This window comes from Danio rerio, chromosome 17 (genome assembly GCF_052040795.2).
Source record: "Danio rerio strain M-AB ecotype USA chromosome 17, GRCz13ab, whole genome shotgun sequence".
NCBI classification, from domain to species: domain Eukaryota; kingdom Metazoa; phylum Chordata; class Actinopteri; order Cypriniformes; family Danionidae; genus Danio; species Danio rerio.
The window spans coordinates 36,383,343-36,409,358 of record NC_141037.1 but is presented as its reverse complement, the minus strand read 5'-3'; the positions used below and the strand labels follow the sequence as shown (position 1 = coordinate 36,409,358).

General features: G+C 34.8%; 1 protein-coding gene across 16 annotated transcripts in view; it reads left to right on the top strand.

Annotated features, from left to right (window-relative positions):
- Positions 1–26,016, top strand: part of kidins220a (kinase D-interacting substrate 220a) — a 147,858-nt gene that overhangs the window by 116,774 nt on the left and 5,068 nt on the right. For 9 of the 16 annotated variants that reach the window (XR_015513604.1, XR_015513603.1, XR_015513602.1 and 6 more), the window contains 4 exons: positions 5,523–5,552; positions 12,939–13,070; positions 15,027–15,125; positions 21,307–21,537. Coding sequence is in view for 9 of the 16 variants with exons in the window: in XM_087290787.1 (XP_087146913.1) it covers positions 5,523–5,552; positions 12,939–13,070; positions 15,027–15,125; positions 21,307–21,537 (492 nt within the window). In the remaining 7 variants the exon portion in view is untranslated. The remainder of the gene's footprint in view (positions 1–5,522; positions 5,553–12,938; positions 13,071–15,026; positions 15,126–21,306; positions 21,538–26,016) is intronic. The other 7 variants (XR_015513607.1, XR_015513606.1, XR_015513605.1 and 4 more) reach the window with 1 other exon arrangement.

The following is a 26,016-nucleotide window of genomic DNA, read 5'->3' as shown; positions in this document are numbered from 1 at the left end:
AATGTTTTTTTATATTAAGAATAATTTTCAACTGTAAAGAGCATTTTTATTTTTGTAAGATTCCTGTGAACAGAAAAAAAATTAAAATTATGTCATCATTTGCTCATTTTACGCTTGTTTGAATTTTTCTTCCATTGAACACAAAGAAAGATCTATTGTAAAATGTAAAAAGACAATTCATCAGAATGACGATCAATACCAGACAAGGAACTAAACCAAACTAGGGGTATAAATACATAAGAACTAATGGAACTGAATACATACAGTGATGTAACACAGGTGGAACTAAACATTGATAATTGTGGAACTAGAACAAAGGGATCACATGACATAAATAAACCCACATGGAATACTGGGGCATGGGAAAACAACACAGAAAGCACATGGAACCAGGAACCCTGACACACATAGTATTTATTTTGTTCCTACTATGAATGTTGATGGCTGTTTTTTACAACATTCATCAGAACATCTTGTTTTGTGTTCAACAAAAGATAGAAATTCGTAAAAGGTCAGAACTATGTGAGTCCAACTGAACGGTGAAGATATTGTAACTATGGGGTGAACTATCCCTTTAATGTCCTAATGAAACCATCGATGCGGATAAAGAATCTTTATTTAATAAGAGGTAATGAACCTTTAGTTATTATTAGTGTAAAGAATATGTTGATTCTGGCTTTTCTTAATGATAAGATGATTATTTGAATGTTATTGCTAGAAACTGATCAAAATTAAAAGAAAAAGCTGATAAAAAACTAAGAAAGCATCAAAAATGAGCTGCAGCTTCAAAGTTTTACATACCAAAATTAATGAAACCATTCAGTTCTCATGGAATCTGGAAAATCAAACACACATTTTGGTCTCAGCATCAATTAAACTTGCAATTTAAATACATAGAAAGTTTATTAAATGCAAGTGAATTTTATCACAATAAATAGCAAAATATGGGCAAAATTGTTTTTCATGAATGTAAAAATGAAACCGCTTACATTTTCTGACATGTTGATTTAATAAAAGAAGAGATCATGCTAAATTTCATTATGTTTGAACATTTTAGATGTGTCTTATCTAATAAATGGGTTATAGTTGTTTGAAGGATTGTGGCAAAGAAAAAAGGTTTAAAATGACAATTAATTAGTATTTTTGAGCATGCACTGAGATTTTTAAATGGAGTCTTTTAATGTCAAATGATCAAATGATGCTTGATGAATTGTTTTAATGCCTGAAGCCCTGTGTTGGGGAAGATACTCTGAAACTCTAGCGTAATTAGCTACAAGGTGCTCATCAGGTAAAACTAAGCTACTGTCAAACTACACTTCTAAAACAGTAGCTACACTGTAAAAAAACATCTGCAATTAGTCATTCATGTTTTTATTTTCCCTGTTTATTTATGCTTTTTAATTGCTTTATGGGACCTTGAACTTTTTTCAATAATGTTTTAAATTGTAAAAATCAAAAAAGTGACTTTTTAAACATTTTTTAAATAGTTTAAAGTTATATTTTATCTGTGACTGGGTTGGTGTTGTATATTATGGTACAAAAGCTTAATATGAACTGTCAGTACATTTTATTTAACTTTACAGACTTATTTCTCTATATATTATTTATTATACATTACATTATTTCAAACTGGTCAATAAAATGTCAATAAAAGTCACTTTGTTTATTGTAGAGATGAATATTCTACGTCAAAAGTTAACAGAACAGAGATCGGAAAACTGAAAAAAAAATTGTGAATCAGAAAATGCGGAAACTGTTAATCTACAGATATTTTTTTTTTACAATGTAGCTACATTACAATTTGCTTTCTAAGAATAGCTGGGAACAATAAAGCTACTTTTATTTTATTTTTTTACTAAGGTGTATATTACACAAACATGAATAAATGTGAACAAAAGAAAGGAACAAAAAAACAAAGGAACAAAAGACTACCAATTTTGACAAAAAAGAAAAAAAAAATAGTTTGGAATAATAAACCAAGATTGGTTAGGAATCTATTAATTCAATTAATTTTAAAAATAGATTTGTACTTCCTGCCCTTCATCTAAATTTCGTGCATCACCAGAACCACGTAAGTGCAAACAACCTATTTAACTATTATCAACTTGCTAAAAAAAAGTAGCTATTTACTGGAAAAGCTACATTGTATTGCTGCTGAGCTACTGAAAATAAAATGTAGTGAAGCTAGCTGCTACCAACAGTGCTGAAAACCCTATTCCTATTTTAAACATTCAATACTATGGGCAGTTAAATGATCTTTATCTTACCAAATAAGCAATTGCTGAATTTTTGATAATCTCAAAAAAGCCAAATATTGACTCACTGAGGTCATTTAATCTTCTCAAATTAGACAGATTACATCCCCAAACATCAGCTCTGCCCTCATATTGTGCACCTCTGTCTTTGCCGGAGTCAAGCTTTGCCTCTGGATTTTCTCTCTTCGTTTTCTGCCCACCTTCCTTTAGCTCTGCTGTTTTGCTCTTTCATCATTTGATCCGCTCTCTGCTCTGTCCCCCCATCGCTGCTTTGTTCTGCATGGTGTGAAAGACTGCTGCTATCAGAGTCTGGCTGGATTAGCATCAGCGGTGCTGGGACGGGGCGCTCAATGAGGCCGCTCTTATCAGCAGAGAGAGCCGCTTCCTTCAGCGAGCACGTCTGTTTCCTCCTACCGCTAATTACACTCTTATCGGCCTGCTCGAAACACTCGCCCATCAGGGTGGAGCCGTTTTGGAATTAAACAACTTCTTCTTGTCGTGAAAAAAGTCCTCTTCATTTCAGATGTTTTCAAGTTGATTATATAAATTGATTCAAAGTCAAGTATAACTAGAACATGTTTGAATCTGTATGCTTATCTAAATAATATCAATTAGTGTAGCGAATACTTCTTTATAGGAAATTTCTGATTGGCTGTGACTTTTCAATTTATCTGAATTGAACAACTTGTGGGCTTGTTAATCTGTTGCAGTTTTTCTGAGGCCTGTTATATAAATCGAATCAAAGCTCAACTTTAACATCAGCTTGTTTGAATCTAAATGCAAATCAGTGTTTAGCAAACAGGTGAAAGCTGTTAGCCAATATTTATTCATAGGCTATTGTGATTGGCTGCTGCTTTTCAAGTATTCAAGATTAAACAATTTATTTATTTTTATGTAGTCTAAAAGTTCTCACAGTTTTGGCTTTTTAAAGGCCTATTATATAAACGGATTCAAAGTCATCTCGACTTTAACATCAACTTGATTGAATCTAAATTCAAATTGGCTTTTAGTAAACAGGTGAAAAGTAGTAGCCAATATTTATTCATAGGCTATTTCTGATTGGCTGCTGCTTTTTAGGTATTCTAAATTAAACAACTTCTTGTCATGGAGTTGTGAAAAGTCCTCTCTGTTTCAGCTGTATCATGTCATTTGAATCAAAGTGTAATTTTTAACCATTATCTTGTTTGAATCTGAATGCAAATCCGGTTTTAGCAAACTGGTGAAAAGTATTAGTGAGAATAGCCAATATTTATTCATAGGTGGTTTCTGATTGGCCGCTGCATTGAATGTATTCTGAATTATTGAACTTTTTTAAATCATGGAAAATCCTCTTTTATTCCTCTGAGGCTTTTTAAAGGTCTGTTATATAAACTGACTCAAAGTCAAGCTCAACATTTAAAGGGATAGTTCACCCAAAAAGGACAATTGGCTCACAGTTTCAAAATGTTTGTGATGATGAGTTTTAAAACTCACCCTCAAATGATTTTAAAACTGTCTCATTTTTTTTCTTCTGTTGAAGATAACAAAAAAAAAAAAATAAATAAAAAATTCTGTAACCACTGACATCTATGATAGAGAAAACAAATACTATCAACATACAGTATGCTCATTCAGAAACTGTATCCCTATATACATTTCTGGAGATTGGGAATTATGTAGCCACAAGATTGACATGTTTAGATGTTATTATCATTATTATTATTATAATTATGTGTATATGTCGGTAAAGTGTTCATCTTGCGCTTTGCTTCAAACCGCATGTGCAGACTCTGTTTGAAAAACAACGTCTATTTATCACTATGTACCGCGTCTTACAGTCACTCCTTGCTATATGGGAAAGCTAGGTTGTTGCCAGAAGTGGTGTTAGTGAGGCCAGCAAGGGGGTGCTCAACCTCTGATCTGTGTGGGTCCTAACACCCCAGTATAGTGAAGGGGACTCAATGTTGCTCAGTGAGTGCCGTTAAAGCGAGGTCCTGACTCTCTGTGGTTGTTAAAAATCTCAGAATTTCCTTCGAAAAGAGTAGGGGTTTCCTGGCCAAATTTGCCCACTGGCCTCTGTCCATCGTATCCTCCTAAACATCGCCATTTCATAAATGGCTTCATCACTCTTTCTCCTCTCCACTAATTAGTGTGGTGTGTGGTGCGTAGTCTGACACAATATGGCTGCCGTCACGTCATTTAGGTTGGTCATTAACTGTTGGGTTTAGGGAAGTGGGTGGGCGGGTCAATCTGTGCTTTTGAAAACACTATTAGTTGGGTTTAGGGAAGGAGGAGGGTGGGTCAGTCAGTCATTCGGTCAGTCAGTTAGTCAGTCAACAGCGGCCTTATTTAGTGGATTTATGCGAGAATAGCTGACAAAATTGCTCTTGAGAGAAATTTGAGATCTTAAAAAGGGTACACAGCAGCCTCTCGTGGATTCGTGAAAACAAAAACTGCAAAAAACAAAAAAAACAAACGTACCTCCTGGGACGTATTTGGCGCTCTTCAGAAATGTATATAGCGGTACATATTTAGAATTCTGGATTGAATACTATGGAAGTCAATGATTACAGGTTTTCAGCTGTCTTCAAAATATTTTCCTTTCTGTATTCCAGAAGAAAGAAACTCATACAGGTTTGGAACAAATGAAGGGAGAGTAAATGATTACAGAATTTTCATTTTTGACTGAACTATCGCTTTAATGTTGGCTAGTTCAAACCTGAAAGATCATTTTTTAGCGAACAGCTGATTAATATTAATAAATTTAGTGAATCATATAGGCAGTTTCTGGTTGGCTGCTGCTTTTTAAATATTCTCAATTGAACAACTTGTGAAGTTCTCCCTGTTTCAGCTTTAAACTATATTATGTCATTGGAATCAAATGCAATTTTACCATCATCTTGTTTGTATCTAAATGCAAATCAAGTTTTAGCAAATTGGTGAAAACTATTAGTAAGTCAATATTTATTATAGGCTATTTCTGATTGGCTGGTGCTTTTCAAGTACTCTGAATTAACAAAAACAGCAACTTCTTTTTTTTCTGTCGTGGAGTTGTGAAAAGGCCTCTCTGTTTCTGCTTTTCGTGTCTGTTCTCCAAGAATGCCCATCTGAAGTTCTCTGTTTGATTGGCTTGATCAGATCATTACTGTGAAATCTGTGCAGGTTGGATTCTGTGAAATAGCATCTGTTATAAATGTTGTTGTGTGTATGCTTGATTCAATGATGACTGAAGCATGTGACCTAATCCCTTCTTCTTTCCTCTCGTCCTCTCTCCTCTGTCACTCCCAGATTAAATCTCAGCCCTTCAGAATGAAGCAGGTACAAATGTTTAAACCCTTCTGTTTTGTCATGTTTTACTGTGTGGTTTTCAGATCTCCTGCTCATTTTGGCTTGCTTCATTTAAAACCAGAACAAAATGAACAGCCAGTTCTGTCATTCTGAAATTTCTGTGGCCAAAAGTATGTGAACAATCGAAAATCACATGCTGTCCTGCTCCAGAATGGACTAAAAAGCACAATTACAACTTCTTGAATGTGTGCTATGTTTGAAATGCTTTTAAATTTATTTATTTATTTTTAGTTTTCAATTCATTGCAATTTCATTGAAATGTGAAAGATATCATTCTCTATACCTTTTTCAGCCTGTAGACACATGCAGATGGTCTTTGTAGAGTGGAACACAGGCCCGTAGCCAGCCTGAAAAAGGGGTGGTTCTTTTTTCTCAAAAAGTGGATCTTTTTTTAGTTTTAAGCCTCAATTTTTATTTAATTTTAAAATGTAAGTACTGCATTTGAGTGACATTTTAGGCTGTATTTTGTACTGGTCAGCATAACCACATTTTTTGATGTACCAAATATATTTCCTAAAGATTTATAATAAAGAAATATGAATATAATGCTTATTTTTAAAAAATACAAATTTCAGACATCATACATAATTAGAAAAAAAAAACAAAAGAATCACTTAAAATCTGTAGTTTTCTGTCCTTTATTAGGCAAATAACAGAACTGGCCAGCATATTCAACTTTCCTCAGTCAGAACTTGTCTATTTAAAAAAATATAAATAAATATATAAAAATAAAAAAATAATAAATAATAATAAATAAATACAAATAATAATAATAATAATAATAATAATAATTATTATTATTATTATTATTATTATTATTATTATTATTATTATTATTATTATTATTATTATTATAACAATATAATAATGTAGAGCTTCACAATTTTTATTGCCTCTCTTGTAAAGTAAACTTGAAAGGTCATAGATAACAACAATAGCCAAAATAGTATTTAAATTAATTTTAATATGGGCCACTTTTGGTGCTTCACACCTTTTTATTGGTCATTTTTTGTTTCAAGAATAAGATCCAAAATTTAGAATAAAAGTTACTTGTAAAAAGTTTTCTTTATTCAAAAACACTACAGTAGCAAAAGAGGACTTCACTTACATCAGATTGTATGTTTTCTTGCACAGCTAGATGTTGGAAACATGAAACATATTTGTTTTTCATTGACCAAAACTGATTAGCTGAAGTCACACTGAAGTGACCGCCAACAGAGGATTCTGCTTGGTCTTAAAGCCTTTTTTGATGGGTTATTTTCACCTTTTATCATTTGGACCTTTGTCAGTGAGGGTTAGTTCTTTTGAATCAACCAAATCCACCCTGGCTATGGGCCTGGAACACAATATATAAATTATCTTAAAATCCTTAACTCACAACTTTCAAAAACGTAGTTTGTCAACTCAAAAATGTCAAATGAAATGTTTTTTTTTTTTGTTTTTTTTTTGAAAGAACATTTTATCAGCATGTTATTAAATAGTAGGACAATACATTGAACACACTGTACTTCAGTCCCTTACAGCTTAATTTTCGTCTCTGTCAGATCTCTGTCAGAAATAGAATACAACTTAAGGTTTATTATACAATTTTAATCGAAGTCAAGTTAAACTTTAACATCAGCTTGTTTGAATTTGAATGCAAATCAGTGTAACCCACCGGTCCTACTGCATCCAACCTGGTCTGAGCTGGGATCGAACTGGCGATTCTTTGCATGGGAGTCGGTTGCTCTAACAAGTAGGCTAAAGACCATGGCCTCTAGCATCTGTCGCTAGAGTACCTTTAGAGGTCAGAGGAGTGAGGTTTACCTACATAGCAATTTACTAGCTGCTCTCCATTACACTCACCCCTCTAAACCTCACTCCTTTCCCAAATGAGCCCCCATGTGTTAACTACCGATCCTACTGCACCCAACTCGCTCTGAGCTGGGATAGAAAACTGGCAATTCTTTGTATGGGAGTCGGTTGCGCTAACAAGGAGGTTAAAGACCATGACCTCTAGCATATGTCGCTAAAGCACCTTTAGAGATCAGCAAAGCGAGGGTTACTTGCATAGCACTTTGCTAGCTGGTCTCCATTACATCAGTGTTTAGTGAAAAATACTCGAATAAAAGTAACATTACTTGCCAAAAAATGTATTCCATTTAAATAAACATATCTGTTTTAAATACTACTCAAAGTATGAGTAAAAAGTAGCCCTTCTAAAAGTACTCAAGAGTATGTTATCCTTAACAAAATGTTTATGCTTAGGTTTTACACTTTGAACCCTGACTAACAAGCTATGAGTTTCCAGCAAACCAAGCTCACACAGAGCACGTTCAATTTGTGCATGTGTTTGAAAATTTAAAATTATGTAGTGCATTTAGTTATTATTAAAGGTCAATTTCAGGGCAATTTCAATTATTAAGGGCAATTTCAGTCATCTTTCAGTAGGTATCTTCGTCTTCTTATCAGTGACATGCAGTTTATACAGTCTTGATCATTGTGTGTAACCATTTTCGTCTTTTAATTTGAATGATTCCACACTGTATGTTTGCTGCAGTTGTAAAGCGTCTGTGTCTTGAGGTTGTTCTTTCTGATGTGATTTTTCTGTGTGGTTTGATTGGATGGGAATCACTGAAATAATTAGTCTGCTTGACCAATCGCTTTAGACAAGAAAAAAATATATTGCAGTCAAAATACTGATACAAAAATAAAAATGTACTCAAGGGCTGGGCGATACAGCTAAAAATGATCATGATATGTTTTATATCATTCGATATTAATAATTATTGAAATTTTTTTAATAATGCATTCTGGAAAATATATTTTTATTTAGCCATTTTATTTTAATTTACCAACATTTCTAAGGCAGATGCTTTTAATAGTCAAAAATATTTTAACAAACTATCTCTTTATCATAAAATAAACAAATGTTAATGAGACTCTTAAACTTATGAATAAGTTTATAATAAATACAAATTTTATTAATAAAATGTTACAAAGTGTGTGCAATGGTAAAGTGTAAATGCTGAACAATCAAAGCAAACTATCAAGTGTGAATAATAATGATACAGTAAACCTCAAACTCTGTAAACAACACAAACTATGATAATCTAATCTGAGCTTTCAAGTAAAGGAACTAACCATCATTATTCAAATACATGTTGCAACATTATAAATTACCCCGTGCTAAAAACTCTTTCAGATGGGAGCTAGTGGCTGGGATGCACAAAAAAAGTACCCAAAAAAGCCATTCTAGCGACATCCTTACACTCTTTCGTTTTCAATCTGCTCACTGCTGCTATACGGCACTCATTTTGGTGCATGTTTTTCTGACCTAAGGTGGCGATGACCCAACTCAAAGATCGCAGATAAGTCAGTGGATACGTTCATAATTTTCAATGAGCTTTGAGCTCTGCGCTCCACAGTCGTCTTTTTTAGTAAATAGACATCATCAACCATTTTCTCAGAGGATGACAAACGGACAAATCATTGCTGCAGCTCTAATACTGTTGAAGTTTATGAAGAAAATAAAAAAAGCACTTCAGTGGATGAGTGCTCTGTGTTTGTCTGAGGTAGTTAGTCTACGTTACTAAAATGTGTATATAACATACAATGTGGTAGACAGATTGGTTAGTTGTACTTACATGATTCGCAGTGCACTCGTGGCATTCTGGAAAATTTAGATGTTTTTTAACTAGGTGTGCCTGGAAAATGTGCGTGCATGCCGCTTGCACACCATGTGCGTGTCGCTCCCTAGTCTTGTGCCTCCATTGGAATTGACAAACTTACACCATAAGCTTATTGGCACTTCTTTCAAGGTGCGTGCTCAACAGCCACATTTTAATAAAACTATAGCACTTAATACCAAAACTTCATACTAAACTTTTTTTTTATCGTTATTGACAATGGTGTTCAGTCGATAAATACCAATACTGATTTTGTCGCCCAGCCCTATACACAAGTAAAAGTAAAGTACAATTCCTGAGAAAAACTACTCAGTAATTTGAGTATCTGTAACTGGTTACTTCACTGTGGTCAGATGCATATTAATTGTGAATATAGTGAAAATGTATTGAAAGGCTCTTTCTGATTGGCTGCTGCTTTTCTAGAATTCTGGACTTTCACCCAATCAGCTCTCAAGGCACTAATTTTTTTTCCTATTTCTTATATTTTCTGTTCATTGTAAACATGCCTTCTAATGATGAATAGGACTTGAGACAAATATTTTAGGTGAAAACAGTTGGTGTTGAGAATCAATAGCACACATTTGCAATGAAAAAAAGTCATGATTTATGGACATTGTTTTATTTCTTTGGCTGCTCATGATAGTCATTGCTTCCCATGCAGGCTGTCTCAGATATAGATACAATGCTCAGTCATATTCATATGAAGAACCCTCTTGTACAATGCAAATACTGTGTGATTTATGGACATAACTTTACAAATTGAGCAAGTCCATGTGGATTAAATTAACATAATATACTCACTTTATTAGGTACAGCCCTATGCATCCAGCCAATCACATGGCAACAACTCAAGGCATTTAGGCATGTGGACTTGGTCAAGATGATCTGCCGAAACCAAGAATCAGAATGGGGTAGAAAGGCGATTTAAGTGACTTTGAACATGTCATGGTTGTTGGTGCCAGATGGGTTTGGTCTGAGTATTTCAGAAGCTGATCTACACAAAACAATCTCTAGAGTTAACATAGAATGATCTGAAAAAGAGGATGTAACCAGTGAGCATTAGTTAAAGGTTATACACAAATAACTACTTGTTAAAACCGAGGTCTGAAGAAGATCATCTCTGAACCCAACACGTTAAAGCTTAAAGCAGATGAGCTACAGCAACAGAAGAGTTATCACTGACGCTACTGTCAGATAACAAAAGCACTCTGAGGTGCTGTTTACACTAGTGCATGTTTGTTTTAAAATGCATATGTTGTTATTGTTACCGTACGTTCACACCGAAAGCGGCGAAAGCGTCCAAGGTCGCTCTGGCCACCCTGGCGACAACGCTGTCTGCCTTCAGCTCTGGCGGCGAGAGCGTCAAAACTCGCTACCTTAATCTCGTATTTAAAGGAGCCGTTGCAGCATATTAGTTACATGCCTGCATAAAACATGTTTCTAGCGTGAAAATGTTGTGCACGTCTTATCAAATTCATATAACAATGGAAGATCAAGTTGCATGTGGTGTGGCTTTGCTCTTTTAATCCAATATGTGTCCATATGTCTGAAATATCCTAAAGCAGCTATACTGTTTTGTATTGTCACGTTGCGTGAGAGTCCCGCTTTTTAAAGATAAATTTATATAACATTAATGAACATCAGTTATTGCGCGTGTAAGTTATTTAATGCATGTTCCTGTAAGAAAACATTGTAAATAATTGGGAATCTGGGGACCGCAATCATCAAACCCTTGGAAACAACTGTGATCGGAACCAAAGTTCACAGGTCTGTGTTCTCTGAACTCCTATCAAGCGGTGGACGTCTTCATTCTGATTGTTTGCCGCCAAACTGCATCATAGCTCATTACCATAAAGTTGACTTGATTTCATCTCTCCTCGACGCCCTCACCGGAGAAGACGCACCGCGCTGCTTCTCGCCGCTTATCGCCGCTGGCTCTCATTGAAAATAAATGACTTCCGGCTACTTTGACGCTCTCGCCGCTTTCGGTGTGAACGTACGGTTATGCCTGCCGTCTTTAAACAAAGTGCATTGAAAATACCAAAGACCCCCATTTAGTTTGGAAGTGCTCCATTTCAGTATATACAGACCAAAACACAAACTTTTTAAAACGTTGGTGCATCTTTCAACAATCACTCAAACTGATTGTCTGGACTATTGTGTATTGTTCCCAGATTCGTCAAGCCTCTCTTGTATGACTATTACACAACCAGTAAACGGCAAGAACTGATTCTGGTTAAACATGGGCTTGTCCTGTGACAGTGAATGGTCAGGTATTATGCGTTTTAGGTTGAAAAGTGCGGACGTGGATTATGGAGATTACTTTTCTGAAGCAAATAAAAAACGCCAGACTGGACAAAGAGCTTTTTTATTTCTAAAATGCAGTTTTCAAATTAAAAATGCACAAGTGTAAATGGCACTAGATTCAAGGTTTCACCCAAACTGGACAACAAAAGAATGGTAAAAGGCTGTCTGGTCTGATTAGTCTTGATTTTTGCTGCAACATTTGGATAACAAGGTCAGAATTTGGCTTGTAACAAGGTTAAAAAAAGAAAGAAGAAAGCGGGAACTGCCAAATGTTTTAAAGCAAATGTGCGGCAGCAGCTCCTTAAAGATGACTGACATCTAAACAGAATCCAAAACCAAACCTCTTGTCATCACTCCTCCTTTTATGCTTCTGGAGCTCCTATCTGTGGGAATTGAGAAGTCTGTGGCACCCAGGTGATTGCTTCGTCCCTATGGCTCTCACATGTCATAAACAACATGAATGCTTAAATCCATCTAGCCAGGTATCAACTATTCAGACAGTTGGTGGTGAAATGGTGTGGATGAGAATTTATTGGCATATTTTAGTCTAAACTGGGAATTGCCGAACTGCCTACCTGAGTGCTGTTGCTAACCTCGTCCATCCCTTTATTACCACAGTGGATCAGTATATGATGGCTGCTTCCAGCAAAACTGGTTTGTTGAGCATGACAGTGAGTTCACTAAAAAGTCACCACATCTCAGTTCAGTAGAGCAACTTTGGAATCTGCTGGAAAAGAAATTCACATGACGAATGAGGAGCTAACAAATCTACAACAACTACATAATGCTATCATGTCAATATGGAGGAAAATCTCGGATGAGCACCTTAATGAATTTATGCTATAAATAATTAAGGTTCTGTATATATTTATTCTGCTAAAAATCCATTTGTCAGGTACACCTTACCTGATAAAGTGGGTTTTAGCAGAATAAATGCATCCTTTCAGTTATATTATCACTACAGAATTGTTTTGTTAGTTAAATGCTCTAACCACAATTATAGGTTTTGGTCTAATGAGATCAGTGCAAAGACCAAAGATTAACCATAGCAGCACAACAAACTGGGTCACTATTGACAAACAGAGCAATTTAAAGACACACGGTGTCTCTACAGTTGACATCTACACATAAGTGTTTTAAATAAACATGTATTTTACTCCCCGCAAAGTCTTGTAATGATAGCTGCCATGCATGACTTCAGCAGGCAAACATTTTCTTGTTGCATCATGCATTGTTTCTTCGCCCATAACTGCTCACTCTGTAATGGTGTTGGATTACTGCTTTGCCTTTTCTTTAGTTTGCACCGCATGACCAAACTGCATGCATGCTTTCCCAGAATGCATTATGAAATAACATTAAATATGTTATTGTATGTGTGTAGGGCTCTGTGGTCTCTAGTGGATCTCAGGTCCTGCTCACTTCTCTGACCATCGATGGAGTATGTGAGAAGCTCAGACAGATCCAAGGCCTGGACTCCAGCATGCTGGAGCAGTACATCGGCACAATCAAAAAGGTATGTTTCCATTCAAAACATTTGGCTTGTGAGTTTACTGTGTTCCTAATAGACACTTTCACAATGACAGTATACTTTATTGTCCCATTGCTTCTTTAAAATTTCAGATCCCAGATTCCATTACTTATTTTGGTCATCATAAGTGGAAGAAACATAAATAACTGAATTCCATTTTCTCATTGATTACAACAAATATGGTCCAGCAATGTTACTTTTATTTATTTATTTATTTATTTATTTATTTATTTATTTATTATTTGTTTGTTTATTTTTTGATTGTTTAAGGATCTGTAGCTTTTTTTTTTAAATGTCTTTGATAGAAGCCACATTTATTCTCACAAAGATTTAAATTAAAAAAGAAATAAATAAAGTAAGAAATAAACAAACAAAGAAATAAACAAACAAAAACATAATGTTTGTGAAAAAGAAATAATTTAAATATTTTGTATTTTTTTACCTTAAAATCTAACTTTTCATGTAATGGCAAGCAGCATTTTTTTTTAATTGAACGGGTAAATTATTAAGGCGTCATAATTGATTAATTAAATGCATCCTTGCTACAGATGAGTTCTTATTTCTTAATAAATAATAATAATAATAATAATAAACTAGCTATGGAATGTAAACCAAGCAAAAATAAATCAACATTTGGCCATAATCCCTACTAAATGAAAGTTGGAACCCTTTTTCCAGGGTTGTCAACTCACAAAGAGATAAGCTATCCACAAAAATCAAGTTAAAATAGTCCATTTATATAGAATCTTTTACAAAACATAGTTTCAGACAATCATTTTATTTTTTAAAACATTTTTTTATTAACAGTTTACACCTTAAATAAATTATATTAAATTATTTAAACTTTAAAACACATTTGATCTACAGTTGAAGTCAAATTATTAGCCCATCTTTTAGTTTTTTCTTTTTTAAATATTTCCCAAATTATGTTTACCACAGATAGTCAATTTTCACAGTATGTCTGATAATATTTTTTCTTCTGCAGAAAGTTTTACTTGTTTTATTTTGGCTAGAATAAAAGCAGTTTGACATTTAAAAAATAAAATAAAATTTAGGTCAAAATTAATAGCCCGTTTAAACTGTATGTTTTTGATCTATAGTTGACAGAACAAACCATCATTACACAATAACTTGCTTAATTACCATAACCTGCCTAGTTAACCTAATTAACCTAGTTAAGCCTTTAAATGTCACGTTAAGCTGTATAGAAGTGTCTTAAAAATATCTAGTCAAATATTATTTACTGTCATCATGGCAAAGATAAAATCAGTTATTAAAGATGAGTTATTAAAACTATTATGTTTAAAAATGTGTTGAAAATATCTGAAATTGGGGAAAAAATTAACAGGGGGGCGAATAATTCAGGGGGGATAATAATTAATGGGGGCTAATAATTTAGGGTGGATAATAATTCTGACTTCAACTGTATCTTTTCACATCCACCACATTCACAATTCCTTTAACATTGTAGATCAGACACTTCTTCATTCAACAAACAAATTGCAACATATTAATTTTGTTTCCCGAAGCTGATGATCAGAGTTTTCTGAATACTCTCAGTTTAGTGTCCTGTTTTATATCATATCCTGTTTTATATCATAGACGTGCACCAGTGTTTAGAAGAAAAGTGGAAAAACAAGACTAAGACACATGGGGTGTGGTAAATTAGCCCATGATCGTCTATTGGAAAAGAGTAGTTTTATCAGCTCCATGTGGTTTCACAATGAGGTCTTTCTTTCCATTGGACAACATCTGAAGGAAAAGCAATGACATTTCTGATGCCTCCATTAGTCAACCTGCCAGCTGTGTCTCTTCAGCCTGCATACATAAACATCTTTATTGTGAACTGAGAATTAACCCTTGACACAAAAAAGTTTGTCAGCCATTTAAAAAAAAAAAAGCCATATTGTTTTACATTGAACTCTGTCATCCCAAACATAGGCCAACGTGAACGGTCGGGTTCTGTCTCAATGCAACCTCGACGAACTGAAGAAGGAAATGAACATGAACTTTGGCGACTGGCATCTCTTCAGGTCAACGGTAAGACTTAACCCTACTCATTCGCATCAGATAGCGCTCGTCTTTCTGTTTGTGGTTTGTCATTTTTAGCGCTCGGCTAATCTCTCTACACTGAGGAAGGCTGGATGGGGTTGAAATAAGGAACACATGTAGCTGTGTTGATCAGATTTCCATTTGCGCTTATACAAACGAATGTTGTGTTGCCAGCAAGCAGGCAGCCATCTGGTCCAAGATGGCTGCTTTCTGGATGAAGGAGGGTTATTGTCAGTGGGAGCTTGGTGTCCACTTGAAGATCTGAATAGCTTGACGTTTACAAGAAAGTAGCATTCTTTGGGCTGGAAACAAGTCCAAATCTGAACGACTCGGGGCTAGTTGTGATATTGGCATGCCTTAAAGGTTTCACATAGTACTATGACCATTCAGCGATTTCACATAAATGCCACAGTGAAGCATGTGATTTCTTTTTTTCTTGTGTCCATGTTGCATAAAATTAAAGGCCTATTCAAATTGAACTCGTTTTCCCTGAGGTTAGGTAACATTCCTAAATGACAAATACTTTTTTTCTGATTTAATCTTGCCCAAAGGCAAGCACATTTGTGATCTTTTCACACTCAGCCTTAGTAAAAAAAAAATGGTTGAATAAATTGCCTACTGTGTTGTTTCATTTAATTCAGGGGTCCTCAGAGAAATCTAATCCTAAATGGATAGTAATTACGGCTGTGATTGTGGAAAGTTTGTTTTAGCTTTGTTATTTTGACTTGGTTTTGTACTTAATTAAATATGTAACAATAACAAAATACTTATTTGGAAACTCTAACAAAAGCTATATTGTTATTGTTATTGTTATTATTATAATAATTATTATTATTATTATTATTATTATTATTATTATTATTATTATTATTATTATTACTACTACTACTACTACTATTATTATTATTATTATTATTACTACTACTACTATTATTATTATTATTTTTATTATTATTATCACCACAATATCATCCTATAAGAAATATCTATGATATTAGTATTTTTGAATTTTATTTTAAATATTTCAAATAAATGCATCATTGGATGATCTTAAAATATTACAAGATCTTACCAACAGAGTGCTGTGGTTGCAGCAGAACCTGAAGTATGAAATCTAAGGCCCCGTTTCCACTGTCAGGTCTTGATGCCCAATTCCAATTTGTTTAATTGTGACCCATATCGGATTCATATGTTGACACTTGCTATACAGTTTGCAATATCACACATGCATAAAAGCAGGGTCTAGCATATGTGCCACATTAGCCATGATGGAAGAAATTGTCTTGCTTTTAGCTTTAAACCTAACTTTAAAATGATTTTGAGGAGGAGGAGGAGTGAAAGGGCTGTCATCGCAGCTTGTGCCTATGATTTATAAATGGTGTCCTCCACCATTCAGAGGAATTTGTGGGTACGAGAGAGATCTTAGGTGTGGTAGGAGCAAATTGTGGCAACTGACCACTTTACTCCCCCATGTTTCCTCTGTTGTTGTTGTTTATCGTATCGTCTTAAAAAAAAAAAAAAAAAAAAAACATATTTATTTACTTATTTTTTTTTATTGGAAATACAAATTCCTAATACAACAAAATGGCCTTCAACTTTGTAAATTATGTATCAAACATGGAAGGCTCAACACAAAATAATATACAAAAATAAAAAAAATGTCAATTACGAAAATCATCCAAGTTAAAATAAAATTAAGAGTGAAAACATAAAACAAAATCAATATAAAACAGATATTGGCTATGGGAAGTTATATGATACCAATAAATTTAACATTTTTTAAGGGCAATTTTTGTTTTCATTTTAGCCAGGGCATCCGAAAAGATTTCATAAAGTTCTTTTATAAAGACACTGTGTAGTAGAGGGGTTTTGAAGTATCTGCATTTATGAATAAAATATTTGGCTAATACAATATTAATATATATAAAATTGTGCAAAACAGAACAATCTTTAATACTTCCATATAGTACATCTTGTAATGTGTAAGGTTTACTGCGTCAGCGTCTCTTCCTTCTACTCTTCCTTCTACATCATTAAACCGCTGCAGAGTACCACATTGTAGCAAGTTTAATGATGTACAAAACGGAATGCCTTAATAAATCCGATCTGCCTGTTTACATGATTGCGCTGTCACATTGTCAAACATTGATGCATTGTCACATATCTGATTTATATCTGATTTATTTCCAAATATGAAGGAGGCCTGAAGCAGAGGTATGCATTTTTTCGTGTTTACACAGTCATAGAACAGATCCGATCTGTGTCACATATGAGCAAAAAATCGAAATTGCGTCACATTTAACTGGCAGTGTAAACGGGGCCTACATTACACCAAACAATCTAATTTAATATTAGCATTATTCAGAGAGACCTTTTTAAAAGACACTTTGTATGAAGTGTGAATTCTCAACAACCATAGCTAAATCTACTAAAATATATATTGATTAATTAAATATTTTCCAAAAGACAAAACAATTAAAAAAATAAAACCAAGGTAAATAAAACACAAGTATGAACACGCATTGTTTATTTTTTTTAACAATAAAAAGTCTAATGGCACACATCCAATAAGTAGAAATCTCAAGGTTAGTGCACTACACAAAAGCATAAACCACACAAGAACCAAAAAACTCTATTTTTTGTAGTGTGCCTATTTTAAGTTATCACCACAAGACACGTTTTGATGTTAGACAGTCTTTATAAGACAATAATCACATACATGACCTCATCCTTATATGCCTACAACATAAAGCAAATTAATATGATTGCCCACAGAAAGAATAAGAAAAAATACACAAAATCTATTGTTTATCGACAAATCGTTTAACAAAAGCTCAGTCAATACATCACGTAAAAGTGAGAACAACAATACATTTCAATCTAAATCTGACTGCAACATATTCAAAATTACAAAGAAAATAGCACACCAAACCAACACCAAATAAAACAATTACAAATAATATAAGATGTAGGTAATCTTATGTATCATACTCATGCATACGAACACACCCATTTGCTCTCCATATGCACCAGACTCTTTCTTATAAACACTCTATGGTTCTGGTAAACATTGTGCAGTTCTTATTAGTGTGGTTCACACAGGTCAGCTCTCCATTATGCGAGTTATGTATAGGTATAAAATAGCTCTTACGTCCAGTGCTGTTTTCTTATTTATGATTATGTTTATTTAATATGCATCACAGTGGTCCTGCGAGACATGACATTTCGTTCCACACATGTAGCAGAATGACAATAAAGCTTGACTTGATGTATAAAAAAGAAACAAAAACTACTTGTCATTGCGTCTATATGCTGCTGCTCTCTGGAGATTTGAAGTGCTTCTTTTATCCTTTTATGTCATTTATAAATCAGTTTGGATAAAAGTGTCTACTAAATGATTAAATGCAGAGCTGGGTGTTTACAGTTACTAAAGTCAGTGTAATTTTATTACTTATGTTACAAATATAGATTTTAGAAAACAATTTTAGCTTTTATTAAATCACGTTTTCCGCTGGAACATCAGTTAATGATCTTTCGCATTTAAATTGTTGGAGAACGCGAGCTGAAATATCTGTTGATGAGAGTGGCTTCTTCTTCAAGTGGAAATACAGACACTACTTTGATATTATTGGGCATAAAACAAAGATGTTACTATGAAATATCCAGTCTCTAAAGAACTTTCGATTACATATAGCTATTACATGCGAGCACAATACTCATTATCAAAGTGGACACCGGCGCCCAAAAACACAGCAGCCCGACTCAGCCTAAACAGCCTAAATTGGATTTTTGTTGAAGTTAACTTCAGAAAATGTGAAGAGAAGTGTAGCTGTTTATGGGCCGTTTACATAGCGCATATTTTGCGTGCACAAATTCGTTATCTCAGATTAAGGCGCGAGGCTTGGGCTCACATATTGGGAGTGAAGCCAAAGACCCTTTAAGGCAAGTTATTTCACTCATCGGTAATCTTTGAAACCCCTCTCGGGCAGTATGCTTCGCCGTTCTGTTTGAATGGGGAAACATCAAATTCTCCAAAACTGCTTGCCAAACTTACGATTGAATTTCATTTTAGGAATTACCAATAAAATTAAAAAACATCTGTCTCTTTAGTTTCATTTCTAAACATCCAAATCACACAAAATCTGCAGAAACTTACGTTTGGTCCAAGCCCCTTCCCCAGAGTATTGTCAGTCTGTAGAGGAATTACCAACCTATGCAACCTTCGATTGCAGCAATGATTTCAGCTAAAAGCATATGGTTAATTAAACAGCGGACACTGAATACTAAGAACGAAATGTAAAAGTGTAAGTTCACATACCCTGCCGTACAGGTGCAATTCGCTGTCAGAATGCAGTTGTTTTGCTTGTTGATGATTACCCAGGCTTTGCACAGTTCCTTGTCTTTGGCTAGGCAGAACCTTGGTTTTTAGCACTACAAAGTTTTGAATCTGGTAATCATGGAATATTATTTCTTGCACATGACCACACACAAAACAATTGTTGACATCCAAAGACTTGTAGGCCTTTAACTTCTCTCTTGTAAAATCTCTTGGAGTTTCAATGAGATAGCTGTATATTTTGGGCTGGATGCTTGGTCATTTCATCTTATCCAATATCCATTGGGAGGGTGCTTCGCAAATTAACCTGCCAGATTAACACCGTTCGTCTTTACGTTAATTTTGCTAAATCGCTGGTCTTATCACTGGATGACGAGCTGTTATAATATGCTGAAAGCATTATGTAAATAATATATATAATATGTAATCAATATAACTTATTTCTAAGACAACAAACTCTGTACCGCATCGGATGTCATTCCCTTGCTGCAGATGCTAGCGCTCCCAGTTTTTTTCTGCCACCTCGCTACGCACACGTCCTGAATGTTTACAAACCGGTAATTCGTCTATAGCCGTCGATGATTGGCTCCTGTACTACAGTGGTTCTCAAAGTGGGGGTCGGGACCCCCTGGGGGGTCGCGGGACAATGACAAGGGGTCGCTTGGTGATATCCCAAACTCAAATAAATTTTATTAAACTATTAGAATTACCATATTTTATTCATAACCGAGAGAATATAGTTAATAGTTGCATTAAAGTAACAGCAACATAAACATAACAATCAGTCATCAGCCTTTAATTTTAAAAGCAAAATGTAATTAAATCCATAAATTACTTTAAAAAACATTATATGGCTAATAGACTATTGCATTTTTGTGTTGTCAATAAGCTCATGTTTATATTTGCCTATAGCTGTGTCTGCAACGTTTACATATTTACAGTACAACCACCTTGAAAAATGGGGGTCGCGAGTCACTGATATGATTATTTTTGGGGTCGCGAGCTGAAAAGTTTGGGAACCCCTGCTGTACTAGAAGGTGGGCTTTTTTACCATATAGCGAAATGTACTAGTAGACAGGACTTTATTCACAATATTGACAGTTACACTTTTCCCTACTCAAAAAGACAGTGACATGTCTTGTGTATTCTAGAGTCTTTGGTGAAGCACTCACGGAAAGTAACCAAAACGTTCATCTGAAGATGGACATTGACGTCAGCCTGCAGTGGGTTCTGTCGTCAACTCGATTTTCATTTCCAAACAAAATGTTATGTCCCACGGCATTGGGGTACAATGTCAATCTGACGTCTTGTTGACGTCCTGTGCCTCCTGGGTATGATTGCATGGACATCATTAATCTAATTATTTCCCTTGATCTGAATTAAACAATAATATGATTAAGGTGTTTAGATGAGTTTCTTTTTGGATGTTCCTTTCATGTTCTCATTTTACATTATACTATAGAATTAGAAATAATGTCAATACCATATGCCATCATTCATTTCTCACATCATGCGTGCAAACAGATGACGGTGGATACAAATTCTCAAGCCACCTCTGCCATTTCATTTATTAACTTTTCATTCATGCTTCACACTTTAAAGAGAGACTGTTAATATTAACCTCTCTTTGTGTAGATTTTGTCAGTGCATGACCTGTGACATCCGTATACAAGATTAAATCAAACAGCCGAAATCTTATAGATCATAACTATATTAGCCTTTTAACCACCATTTCACAAAGCTTGCCGTTTTTGCTTCTTGTGTACCAATATAATGGCTGAAATTCCGTCTTGCTGTTGAGTGCGTTCAAACTCTGCTGTATTTGTGCTGTAGGTTGTGGAGCAGCGTCATGCGGAGAACCAGCTGCTGCATGATGAATCAGGAGCGTGCAGCGAGCAGGGCAGCAGCGTGTTGATTCAACCCGAACCCCACAGACCCTCTGAAGCTCGTCAAGACGTGACCGTCAACCCAGAAAACTTCACGTACAGCCTCAACCTTAGCTTTGAAGAGCTCAGCGGCGTGGGGCTGGAGGAGTCTGCCAGACAACACAATGCCCACTGGCTGGTGCGTGGTACCGCTGTGCACACAAACACATTCAGCTGGACACGTCAACACTCAAGTACAGCCTATAGATAAACACAGGTGCACGCCAGCAGAAGACTGCAATTATACACATAGAGGCGAACACAAACACATGCATGCGTGGAAACAAAAACTGCATTTTTCTTTTGTTGTTGTTGCGCCTTTAAGCAAACGTTTTCTTTACTGTTGCATTCTAAAGCGGAGCTTCTGCTTTTCAGTAGGCTCTGATCAGCATGGAAATAGCATGTGGTTTACTGGGTGACAAACAGAGTGTTTTGGTGACCTGAATGGGCAGAGGAAGTGATGAGCTGACCACACACACTCACACACACATATACTCAAGCTCTATATCACACAGAGATAGCTATTTCTGCACTCATCTGTTCACACTTGGCAAGGTGTTGCAACACAAGCAAGAGTTGATAATGGTTTAGATTAGCATCGTGGAAGTTGCTGATGAACACACAGAGTTCGGGTACATCCCATTTTGCTGCATTGTTTTATGACTTTCTGAAGCACTAGTAGCGTGTTCATGCTGAGAAATGCAGTGGGAAGTCATGTAAAATATGTCGCTCTTCGAAAGAAAAGACGCTTCTTTAAAAAGTGTTTCGCTTTTGAGGAAGGGGAGGCACTAAATGTATTAAAGCTATATTTGCAACACATTATTTTAGGTAGTTTAAACTTAAATTTGGGTAAATTATGAACACTTTTTTTCTTGAGTTTTTAGTTTAGTTTTTTTTTTTTTTATTAAACTTCAAACCATGAGTTGGGCTTGTCCATACTTATAGGCATAATTTACCCAAAAATTACATTTTACTCACTTTCAAGTGGTTCCAAACTATATTTTCATCTGTGAAACATGAAATATAATTTAATGAAAACTGAAAACCTGTAACTATTAACTTCCATAGTATGAAAAATAAACACTATGGGTGCTTTCACACTAGTACTTTTGGTCCACAACCGGGTTTGATTGACATCAGAGTATGGTACGTTTAGCTAGGGTGAACGCTTTCTTCTGAACTCGGGTACGCACCCATAAACTGTACCCGAGTGCGCCTGAATGAGGTGGTCTTGGGTTCGGTTCGTGCAAACTCTGGTACGGTTCACTTCTGATATGAATGATATCGTACCAAATAACCACCAACTGTACAACAAACTTTAGTTTTCAAAACGTTCATTTGTGTGTGTATGTTGTGTATGACCTACCTTGGCAACAAGTAAGACTGACTGAGCAGTGATAAAGTCTGCTTGCCTTTACCAAAAAATTACTTCTGCAGGCATTGCATGATGTTCTAAACGTTTATATATATATATATATATATATATATATATATATATATATATATATATATATATATATATATATATATATATATATATATAAAATATTTTTGTGGCAGATAGATGCAAGTGGCTCTCTGTATTTTGATTTTGATAGCAAAATTTGGTTTTGATTGCAAAAAAGATTCAGTTAAAGCGGAACAACCATGATATGCGGATGTCTCCAATTTGACGCTTTGTTTTTGTCACCTAATAACAGCTGTACATAAAACAGCTGCTTGATGATACAAGCATAGGGGGGGTCAAAGAGCACAGAATCACCAAGAGGCAAATAAAATTTGTCACGGCAGCCATTTTGGAATGAAAACTCCAATAAAACAATGGTATATTATAAGTCTGTAAAATAAACAATTTAAAGTGCTTATGATTGTTATAGTAAGTGTTGTATTGTCATCTTTTAGGTTGTATCTCAGCTTTAATGCGCTTTTAAAATAAATAAATAAAAAACAAAGCAGCTGCTTGCCATTGAGACAGCAATAATAGCCAATGGACAGCCGATCGCTTTCACTCCAGAATGGCGGAATCCGGGGCTGTTGCTGAGCACTGCTGCTGTTCTGTTGAGTGCTATTGAGAGCTTTCATTCTAAGCTCTTTGGTGGGGTTCAGAATGAAAAAAGATAGTTTGAACACAAACCAGCTGAGAAGGTGGCAAGGGGGGACAATCCAACTTCGGTCAAAGCAATTGAACCACATGTAAAAGCACCCTATGAAAGTTGGAAAGTTGGAAGTCGAAGGTTACATGTTTCCAGCTTTCTTCAAAATATCTTCTTTTGTGTTCAACAGAAGAAATAAACTCATAAAGGTTTGGAATCACTCATGGGTGAGTAAATGATGACAGAATGTTCACTTTTGGGTGAAATATTACTTTTAAGCTCACTCAAAAGTTGTTTCTGGCACACAAGAAGTTAATTATTCTGGATTTTCTGAATCTATATGTCTTAAATGAAGAACAGTTAAAAAAATGCCAGGTTTGCACATGCAGAAGCAAAGGTGTTAAGTCAATAGACTTTGTGTTGAACTTCAAACGAACAACCAGAAAAACTGGTCTCATCATATCCGCTTGTTTGACAAAGTGTTAACAGAACTATTAACCGACACTGAGATCTTTGGACCTTTTAGTTAATCAGCTGACCTAGCCTGCATGTATATGTATTGTCATCATTGAAACATGATGTAATAAAGACAATGCCAAAACAGCATCATATTTAATGAAGCGTATTATATATAAAAAGCCTGAATTGGATGTGATAAATCCTTAGATTATTTTTATTTTTTTTGTCAGTAGTACTATGTAACGGTAATAATGTCTTTCTGTTGAGTTATCCTGAAAGCTTGCAAGCACAATCAAAAATACAACATGACCAAACTAGACATGAGAACTGAAATATTTCTAAATGGATCAAATTAATTTAAAGTTAAACCTAGAACATGCAAAATAAAATCACTATATCTATATCAATTGTAGGCCTATTACGATATCATATTTTCACTACATGATTTTTGTGGTCAAAATAATTCGCAATGATCATCTTAATTGAGATTTTGTATAAAATAATAAATTATAAATAATGGCGTCTGTCAAATTAATCTTAAACTAACTTAAAGCATATGAAGAAAAACACAAAATTCACATCAATTCCAAGCAGCTTTATTTATAATGCATATGCTAAAACCATTATAAACAATGTCCTTGGGAATTCCTACACCCACGTCATTACATTTCTGTGGATTTCACCTGAAAATCTATTGCATTTTGCTGACATTGAACTGCAGTAATTGTGACTGCACCTTTAAGGTGAAATACAGCCACTGACCATGTTGCTAAATTATTTACAATATTACAGTTTGTAGTATTAACATTTATTTTAAAGGTGCCATAGAATGAACATTTATAAACACATATGCATAGCCTAATTATAAGTGTTCAGAATATTGAAATGACATACTGTGAGCCTCAAACCACCATAGCTTCCTCATTCTCAAAGCCAGGTGATAAACGGGCCAATCAAAAACAACCACTGACTGTGACAATCCACAGAAGATTAGTAATATGCATGTCACAGTCTGTTTGATTGGCCACAATATTTCCAAGTGAGATTACAACAATGATATTTCCCCTTATTTTCTAAGTTTAACACAGCTTATTTTATTTCCCTCATATAGTGGACTCTAATATGAAAAATAGACTGACATTAGTGAGCTTTCAGGTAATGTACTTCAGATAATGCAGGTAATCACAGCTCTTCTTCAACTGCAAAATTCGGGAAAAAATGGAATATGTTTATTCAATGCACCTCTGTTTAAAGGTATTTTTTGTTTAACATGTATATTGTAAAATTAGTTTGTTATGAGGCAACAAACGTGGAAATGGCTTAGTATAAGTGTTTAATGCATTTTCATGCATCGTATGATATTACTCAGCTCTTACTGTGATTTTTCTGTAGTGGAAGGATGGCAGTAAACTTCAAAACCTCATCTGTTTATGCAAAGATTGATATTAATTACAGCTTTTGTTTTTAGATATATTAAACCCACAAAATACACCTCTGAATGCATCTCTGTCTGCTCCTTTTGTCGAGTATAATTATTACTTAGCCTGTATTTTATTCATATCATAAATCAGGAGCAAACTAGGCTTTCCTGGTGGCTCACTCACTCCTTCTAGCTAAAATAAACCTTTCTAACACTTTAGTTGAAAAGATTGTCATTTAACAAGGAGTCTACTCTATTTGTTAAACTATTTTTTAACAACTGAACTGTGATTATTTAGCATGTGAGCATTTCAGAGTACATCATCAGCGTCAGGCTCTCACATGAGCTGCTTGAGCATCAGAGTAGAGCTCATTAACATTCACGACCCTTCCAAATAAGGTCAAAACGAATCATATCATATTAAGGCCAATTTCTTGGGTTGGAAATGAAATTGTAAAACTTTCTATATAGATATCAGAGAACAATTAAATATGTTGTATCAAAAGATTCTATGGCGTCTTTAAAATATTATGGTTATGGTACTACCAGTCAATTGTGACACCCCTAATCAATATTGAAAAACAATTCCGTTTGTTTTTCATGGAAAATGTATATGTTCGAAAAGCTGAATTTTAGTTAAACTATT